Source organism: Xiphophorus couchianus, chromosome 3 (assembly GCF_001444195.1).
Source record: "Xiphophorus couchianus chromosome 3, X_couchianus-1.0, whole genome shotgun sequence".
Lineage (NCBI taxonomy): Eukaryota > Metazoa > Chordata > Actinopteri > Cyprinodontiformes > Poeciliidae > Xiphophorus > Xiphophorus couchianus.
The window spans coordinates 10,762,520-10,772,476 of NC_040230.1; the positions used below are offsets into that span (position 1 = coordinate 10,762,520).

General features: G+C 34.6%; 1 protein-coding gene across 1 annotated transcript; it reads left to right on the plus strand.

The window, feature by feature from the left end:
* Positions 1-145: 145 nt before the first annotated feature.
* Positions 146-9,530, plus strand: LOC114142354 (meprin A subunit beta-like). The gene is given in 14 exon segments (XM_028013594.1): positions 146-373; positions 1,142-1,160; positions 1,263-1,289; positions 1,416-1,441; positions 1,547-1,631; positions 1,892-2,009; positions 2,284-2,462; positions 2,874-3,092; positions 5,178-5,339; positions 6,937-7,188; positions 7,366-7,818; positions 7,915-8,088; positions 8,734-8,842; positions 9,043-9,530. Coding segments are annotated over 14 exon segments (1,983 nt in total). The 5' UTR covers positions 146-292; the 3' UTR covers positions 9,122-9,530.
* Positions 9,531-9,957: the final 427 nt, after the last annotated feature.

Sequence of the window (9,957 nt, forward strand, 5' to 3'; positions counted from 1 at the left end):
GTTACAGAACATGTGATATTTAAATTCTACTATATCCCAAGATTAAGTTTCCCCTTTTGTATTGGTTCCCCCTATTCACAAAAAAAATGAATTTCATATCAAGCAGCTGTGATTTGATTCACTGCCAGCGCTTCCTCTTTAGCCATCTTCTTACCTTGTATATAAATGTCTGAGTCTCAGTACAGCCCTTGTCCTTATGTCTGTTTTTGGTTTGATTTGATATTATTTTGTTGATGAGCTTTTGAGTTTACCCAACGTCTTCATGCCTGCATTTCTTTAACCAGTCTCTGCAATGCTAAGACTAGCTAAGAAGATGCAAGACAGCATTTTTCTTGTCTGCTTGGTGGTTTCATCCACCCTCGCCATGAGCGTCGTAAGTATCTATGCTTTTATGTGAGCTACCATATGTTACTGACTGAATGTAATCTATTTTAAGTTTAAAAAGAAAGACATAGAACAAAAAATAGTAGGAGTTATAAACTGAAAGCCATGGATTTTCTTTTAACATATTTTAGACAAATTATCTGCAAATCTTAAAAACACAAATGTAATGTTGAATCTTCCATAACAGTCAACCAAAACATCCAACATCTAGTTAAATTAGTGGATTGGGTGTCAAACCTCAAATAAGATGATGCAGTTGTATATTTATTTTTTACAAGATACTGTTTTTCATGACATTGTATCACATATTCAGGATGTTTGTCTGCATCCTTAAGCTTACTATAAGCAGCCTTTTTGCATCTAAAAAAATTTATTTTGACTTTACATTTTCACCAACTCTAAGCTTGTCTGAATTTTTCTGTCATTCCTTAAGACAACATGTAATAAAAATTTAACTTTCTCTATGTGCATTTTATTCATTGTAAACTATTGTTGATTTAAAGAAGAAAAAAGGCCCGTTTTTACTTTTTAAAAAAATCCAGGAATGACTCACAACACAACAGCAAACTGGTTAAGGCAAAAAATGTGAACTTTTAAAAAATATATTGAACTGCTTGTCATTTGCTATGATTTATAGTCTAATTTAGAAAAATACAGCTACTTTTCCAAAAACAAGGAAACATATTTTATCTGCTTCTTATGAGATTTTATATATGATTTTTTTTTTTTAATTCTTATATGCATGGTTTTTTTGTAGAAAGAAGCAGATATGGTTGGTAAGTTGTACTTGGTTTTGTTTTTCATATTATTTTATAAATTCTACTGTTTGGTCTTTACATAATATGATCTCCAAAGGAGTCATTTTGTGTTTTTTGCAGACATTGAGAACAAGAACACCACAGATGGTAAAACTGATTTTCTTTTAAAAGAAAAACTATTTTTACATCAAATTGTACAATGGATATTTATTACCTTTTAGTTCCTATTTTTTTTACTTTAAAATAATCATTAACTTTTATGTTTTATCTTAGACTTGTTAGTTGATGACATACATGAGGTAAGATTCTTATTTTTGCAGGCAAACTTTGAATTTATTTATTTTTTTAAACATTGTTTTACAAAAATTGTCACATGAATTCTTCTCGTATGATTATTATTTCAGGTGCCAGAGAATGCAAGAAGTACTATTTTAGGAGGATCCGGTTTGTGGAAATCCCCAGTTCCCTACGTGTTGGACAAAAGTCTCGGTAATTTCATTGGCTGACTTTAAAATATACATATGTATATTACATCTCTTTGGCTGCGTGTTGGTTAGTTGGTAAGGAAAGAAAGGATTACATTTATTGAAAGCAGAACATTCATGAAAAAGTAGTAATCACACCTTGAGGAAAATAATGCAGACTAAAGTGAAATGTTTTGTTTTTGTTTTGTTTTGTTTTACTTTTTAAAGAGTGTAACTGTCTTTTGTTGTTGTTCCTTCTCCACTGCTATTTTTTATTGACAAAAGACCTGAATGCTAAAGGAGTCATCTTGAGAGCTTTTGACCAGTTCAGAGTGAAGTCATGCATTGACTTTAAACCAAGGGATACTGAGGAGTATTACCTTTCGTTCCAAAACCTAGCTGGGTATGTATGTCTTGCATATTTATGCAAAGTTCAATAAATGCTACTTATCAGAACTTTTATTTTCAAATGTGAAAATACTTTTCAAATTGACATTTGTGTGTAGTCTTGTGTCAGGAATAATACATTCACAATGATTAAAAAAACATGAAAAATAGACAGAGAAATAATAAACAGTGTATATTCACTTATTAGCTATGACCAGTATAGAGTAAAGCGATAATATGTGCACTCACGCTGCCGTTTCTGACAATAGTCTGTAATGTTTCTGTTCTAGGTGCTGGTCATATGTTGGCCGAATATTCAAAGACGGACAGGAGCTCTCTATTGGTGCAGGCTGTGATCACATTGCTATTGTTGAACATGTGATTCTTCATGCTCTTGGCTTCTACCATGAAGAAATCAGGCATGACAGGGACGACTATGTGCAGATAAACTTTGACAACGTCATAGCAGGTTTAGTCATTTTATTACAGTGTACTTGTTCCATTTTGCTGCAACAAGGTGTTTGATGAAATAAGGGTGTAAAACATTTTGTAATTGCTAGATTGGAAGTATAATTACATAAAAATAATAAGTCAGGTCAACATAGCTTATTCTGTATGATATTATGTCCTCAGTGCTACATGTAGCTTTAACAAATTTGAGGAAGTTTGATTGTGTACTTTGTACAAAAAGTGTGTAGTAAATTTTTCAACCACTTTGTAGATTTGTAGCAGGATTAGGAATGCAAAATACATCAGTATTTTGCATTCCTAATATATAATATCTAATTATGAATAGTCAGTCATTAACAACATTTATTTTTAAGTCTATTTCCATAAAAAAAATCTTGTGTTCAGTATTTGAGTATTTTTGTGTTCTTAGGGCAAGAAGTTTTTTTGAAGAAGCTTGGCAGTGATCTGAGTGACACCCATAATGTGTCATATGACTACCTGTCAGTGATGCACTCTGGCAAATATGCATTAAGCAATGGCAATGGTTCTACGATTATTACCAAAGACCCCAAATTCCAAAATGTTATTGGTCAAAGACTGGATATGAGTCCTCGAGATGCTCAAAAGTTGAAACTTCTCTACAAATGCAGTAAGTCCTACAATACTGATTATTCAAATTACTAAAATAAATTGATTTTATTTATTTTAAACTCGTCTTTGTGCATATATATACAACATAATGTCAAACTTGTGATAGAGGTAAAATATCTAATGTATTACAGGAATTATCAGGACTTTCATGAAGTTAATTTTTATTGCATTTTAAGTAAATTGTTTTGAATTGGAACAACTAAATTAGTTAAGCTTTTGGGAAAATACATACTATTGAATTCAGTTATAAGATGATATTGCATTGTTTGATCAAGTAAATATTAAGCAAAGACACAACATTAATAATTTAGCATTTTTTGGCAATATTGAAACATGCACTGCAATGTCACATCAGTACTGTATACTGTTGTACAGTACAAAGAGTTTTATGGATTTTCTATTAAAACACGATTTAACTCTAAATAGAGAAAATTGTGAAATGGAAAAACATGCAGATGCATGAAATTTTGCAAGATCATGAATTTAAACACAGTCAATGTAGAATTAAGCTAACGTAATTGAACGCCAGAATCCTCCAATTACAGACTTCCATTTACATATGGAAATAAATATTTGATGTAATTAAGTAAATCAGAGGTAAATAATCCTTGAACATGTGCTTTTCTGGTAAGCACAACAATAAAACATGTCTACAGTGTGGAAAATGAAGAAAACAATGGAAAGTGAATTGTAGATTATCTTATATAGACACATAAAACCTAAAGACTTACACTTTATATGCTAAAGTGTGTATCCATTGATAAGTGCACACAATTTTTTGTGAATGAGTGCAAAAATGTCCCAAAGAGATAGGGAGGCTGTGGCATTTCAAACTTTTGGCTGTTACAATTGAAAACAAAAAGGCACGTTAAAGCTTTATATATATATATATAAAAAAAAAAAAATTCCCTTCTCACCCACCGCGGGTGGTTCTTATCCTCTGAGCTCGGGTCCTCTACCAGAGGCCTGGGAGCTTGAGGGTTCTGCGCAGTATCTTGGCTGTGCCAAGGACTGCACATTTCTGGACTGAGATGTCTGATGTTGTTCCTGGGATCTGTTGTAGCCATTGGTTCAGTTTGGGGGTGACTGCCCCGAGGGCCCCGATGACCACAGGCACCACTGTGGTCTTCACCTTCCAGGCCCTCTCCAGTTCCTCCCTGAGGCCCTTTCTAGATTTCTCTAGTTTCTCGTGCTCCTTTTTCCTGATGTTGCAGTCGCTTGGTATTGCTACATCTATCACAACGGCTTTCCTCTGTTGTTTATCCACTACGACAATGTCTGGTTGGTTCGCCATTATCATTTTGTCTGTCTGGATCTGGAAGTCCCACAGGATCTTAGCTCTGGCGTTCTCCGCCACCTTTGGGGGTGTTTCCCACTTTGATCTCGGGGTTTCCAGTCCATATTCTGCACAGTTGTTTCTGTACACTATGCCTGCAACTTGGTTATGTCGTTCCATGTACGCTTTCCCTGCCAGTATCTTGCACCCTGCTGTTATGTGCTGGACTGTCTCAGGGGCCTCCTTGCACAACCTACACCTTGGGTCTTGTCTGGTGTGGTAGATCTGGGCCTCTATTGCTCTGGTGTTTAGGGCCTGTTCCTGGGCAGCCAGGATGAGGGCCTCTGTGCTGTCCTTGAGTCCAGCTTTTTCCAGCCATTGGTAGGATTTACTGATATCAGCCACTTGGGTTATTTGCTGGTGGTACATCCCATGTAGGGGCTTGTCCTGCCATGATGGTATCTCTGGCACCTCAACCTCCGTTCCCTGTTGTCTGAGATATTCACTGAGCACATTGTCTGTTGAGGCTTTGTCCCTGATGTATTTATGGATCTTATATATATATATATATATATATATACACGTACATATATATATAATAAAGACAATTAGATTTTTTCATTGCACCCCTGATCCTCACTGAACTCAAGGAAGAAGTTGCTGATAGGTTTAACCCAAAGTATTATTTGATCTAGATATAAGGTGTAGCATGTATCTATCCTTTTAGCTAACTTGAATAATGAATAATGAAATAATGAAACTTTGGTCAACACAAAGATTTCAATATTCAAAATATTTTATTAACAGATTCCACAGTTGCCTTTATGTTTTTCTGTGACTTTTCTAATGGGATGATGTGCCAAATGAACAGCTGTGCACAGAGTGGCAGTGGGTGGGAAGTGGTTACACAAGTTAATAGCGGTCCAAGCACTGACCACACCACTCTGCCTGCTGGAAACGGAGAAAATGGTAAGCATATTCATTACATTTTATATTATAAAACATGAAATAGTTTGTACATAGCATAATTATCAGACACAGAATAAAGTTCAAATTTACTCAAAAGTAAATGTAATTGCATGTTCATGTATATCTGATTTATATTTGAATTAGAGTAAATATGTGAAATGATATATAGTTATAATCATATTTCTGTTTACATGTCATAAAAAAGATACATAGTCTCTTTTTCTCTCACTGCCACACATCAAATCAGATATTGTTTTTAATGTTTAGGTCTGTGGGGAATACCAAAATTATTTCTATTTGCTGAATTCAGGAGCAACGAGAGAGAAAGATTACTTGATAAAATAAAGCAAAATTAGACATCACTACATATGTGATTTTAAATTCACAAATTAGACATTGCATACTAACTTTAACATTTTAGACAAACGTATCTAATTATTTATTTATTTTTTATTTGAGTTTATTTGATATTGACAGACACACATCGGCATAGACAAACTGAACAAAACAGAAGTCTCATGTTTGCGTCATAGTGCAATAGCAACAGCTAGTTCACAGCACTTGACCCTAGATGGGCTTTTTAAAAAGTACATCTAAAAGTAAAAATGATAAGTATTTAAAATCAGCATAATGTTGGTGACATCTACAAACAAACAGTGAAACATGAAACATTAAAAATGGGTACAGTTCTCTTTTTGACATAACCAGAGTTTTGTTTGTTTCTTGAACGTACTAAAACTGGTTACAGACTTTAAATCAACTGGAAGTGAGTTCCAAACTGCAGATGCTCTCACGGACAGAGCACTTAGAGCAAAAGTGGTTCTTTGAAAGGGGACCATACAATTTCCATCTGAAGCTGCTCTAGTAGATCTGCTATTGAACTGCAGTCTCGGTATGCAATTGCTTACTGGTGTAGGTGCATATCCATTTAAACACTTAAAAATCAATTTTAAAAGATTATAATTTATAAAATCAGAAAAGTCCAAAATGCCAAATTTAGCCAAAATGTGACAATGATGGAATCTGATTGGCTTTTGATATAAAACCTTCAAAGCCCGATTATAGAGACTTGCTAATGGTTTGAGTATAGTTTGAGTAGTCTAAGACCAGACAGTAGCTCCATAGGAAAAACAAGGCTCCTAAAATTTAACTGAGCATCCAGAATTATTCCTAAATATTTTTTCTTGTGATACTTCCTCAATAGGGTCCCCATTGATCTGAATATTCAAGGACTGTAATGACGTTTTCTTGATTGAAAAGCAAATACATTTTGTTTTCTTTGTATTGAGAGTTAAGCAAGAATCATTTAGCTATGATGATAATCTCTGCAGGCTGTTCTGAAGCTTTTCACTGACTTCAATACTGTTCTTGTCCGATGTGTAAACAATGGTATCATCAGCATACATTTGCAGGTTAACTTCAGGACAAATTTTAACCTGACACTTAGAAGTAAAGAATGTTCAAATAGGAAAGATCTGACTCACTATGACTCATTGAGAAAAAAATGTGTCTGATTAGACAATGTTTATAAATATCTGGTTTCAGCTGAATATGAAAGAAAGATATTACCAAATTGTTTTTAACCTTATAATTCTAGGTCAGGAAACAGGATATTTCATCCATGCTAGCACATCATCAGATCAAGTGGGAGATTCAGCTTGGCTTGGGACCAAAATCATGAGCACTAAAAGGGAATGTAAAGTCCAATGTCTGCAGTTTTACTATTTCCACAGTGGAAATGAGTCTGATGAACTTAACCCCTAACCCTAACCCTACCCTATCTGGATCAGAGAGTTTCAGGATGAGCATGACACCACAGGAACTCTCCGCCTCATGGGACAGATCACAGGTAATATCGCCGATGAAATCTTGCGGATGCTTTTAGCAATTTCTCTAAGTATCTTATATTTTCACAATAATAAAGGCCTTTATATTCTATTTTGTTTTGACAATATGCATTTCTACATGTGCACCAACCAAGGTACTTAAATAGTATATCATGGTGACCTAAAAACATTGTTCCCAGGTCCACCAACATCTCACTGGAAGCTCCATCATGTTTCTCTCAATGCCACCAAAAACTTTCAGGTGGTGTTTGAGGTTCGGAAAGGAGCAGGAAACTCTACAGGAGGCTTCTCCATTGATGACATCAATCTCTCTGAGACCGAGTGTCCACATGTGACCCTGCAGATTGATGACTTAGAGAGACTTTTAAACACAAGTAGCTTTGGAACTGCAATATACAGTCCACGGCAGTACTCCAAAGAGGGCTACGCTTACCGGATAGTTATTGGACTCTACCAGGCATTCATTGGAATGTACGTGGAAATCTTGTCTGGTGACAATGATGACCAGCTGAAATGGCCTTGTCTACAAAAACAAGTGACCTTCCAAATGCTAGACCAAACCCCTAACATGAAAATGCAAATGTCAAAGCAATGGAGTGAAGTTACACACGAAAGTCACAAGCTCTCTAATGGTAGGTGCACTATAAAACTTGGAAATTACTGTAAGGAAAATCTCTAATAAAGTGATATCTTCTTTGCCTTGTGTTAAAAATGATTTATATAAACAGGTATCGGTGCATGGGCCAACCCTCGTGAAAACGGAAGCATAGTTTTTTATGAAAATGACGAGTCAGTCTATGGTGGAATTTTATTTGGGTACAGCTATTTTGCATTTTTGGAAGAACTGCAAACCAGGGAGTTTCTGAAGGGAGGTAGTGCCATCTTCATGTTCAGCTTTGAAGGTAAGTAGGCATGTTTTTCTCAGAGTAAATTAAATGCATGTATGATATTGCTTTCATACTAACGACCCATAAAAGTCACATATTCATTTAATAAAAAGGGTAGATGCAAAAAGCAGCATTACTTGGGCAAACACAACACTGCTATTGTTATTAAGAACATCTGGGTGTTTGAGGTTTTATTTATGTGACAAACAAAAACAAGACTGAATGAAAATTGAAGATGTTTAAACCATTGCGGAAAATTAGAAAATGCTCAAATAAAATTAGGCTTCTTCAGTAAACTGTTGTTTAATGTGACTGTATTTAAATAAATATAGCTTCCTTTGGAATAAATAAACAACATTATGAGTCCTAGTAGGAAGAACTCATAATGTTGAGTTCTATTAAAGAATTTTCTTAGAGATCCGTAACTGAAACAATGCTGACTCATCCATTGTGTGGACTAAACAGTTATATGTCAAACACCTTCTTCTACACTGATGAGATTGATATGTAGAGTATGATCTCCAGAAATCTTGGGATAGGACCGATGGGCTGAGTGGGTGTGAAAAGTCAGGATTGTTTAAAAATAAAAACCTTGTCAAGGTGATTAAACAGAATTTTTCTTTTCTTTTACTGTTACTATTTTTTTTTATCTTTTGGTAGATGTCACTCCTCTGGTTAATGGAAACTCTCTACCGTGTCCTCAAGTGCAACCAATGAACATCACAGCTCGTGCTACAAAGTGGGAGAATGGCCCATGTTTCTTAAAAGGGTGAGGTTTAGCGTCAAATATAGTTTCACCATAACAAAGTACAAATCTTACACAAGTAAGATGACCACAACTATCCCAATACTAAAATAAATACTTGACATCCAATTAGTACTGTAATGCGGATAATCTAATAGACAGACAAAATATGAAATGTAAAATATTTTAAAATGTTTTAATCATCTATTTTCTTTTTATTCTAGTGTTCCTGGGTTTTCTCCTGGTTTGGTTGCTTCTCTGATGCTCACCCTCCTGCTGCCAATAACTTTTATGTTGGCTTGATGAGGCTACAGAGACGTAGATCTTCCCTTCAAATATTTTGCCTTTGCACAAACATTAACAGTAATGCTTCTGAATCTCTATGGATATTTTTTTAAACTATGATTAAAAGAAAATGCTGCACTATAAGTATTTTTTTTATTAAGAGCAATTGCATGGGATGAAAAACTTACATTATATAAATGTTCGGTGGTGGGAACATATTTTGTTTTATATGTATTTCTTGATATTGTTAAAGTATTGGTAAAACAAAACAAAAAATTACTGTTGGCCTTCTTTTTATCAAATTTGAAGGATCAACCAATTTTAGATTTGTTTTGGGTTTGAATTTCCAATACTGTATTTACCAATACACTAACATGCTTTACTATGGATCTCTGGGCTTGGTGGCTTAATAAAGCAGATGAAAAAAACTAATTGTGGGGCCTTTTTTTGCAGGTACAGGTGTCATAAACTACCACAAAATGTATTTTACTCAATGTTCCTTGTGTTAAACATCACTGTATTGTGTAGCCTTTTTCCACAGCTGTGTAACAATATTAGCTTTTATTGACCACAGGCTTCAAGCCCTGCTGCTTTTTCACTGCTTCCACTACTGTGGATAACATTTGATTTAACTGATTCATAAGACAGACAGAGAGAAACTTTATCCAGAAAAGAAAATTGTTCTGTCATACAGTCTAGCAACTACAAAAATATCCTTGTTCAACAATGATACTGATAGCTATCATAGTGAAAGGAACCTAACTCTATAGATTTTCTTCAACAAATAAGAAATAGGAATATGTGCAAATAAAAGCCTTTATTAAATCATGAGTGAGGATGGTATGATGAGGTTT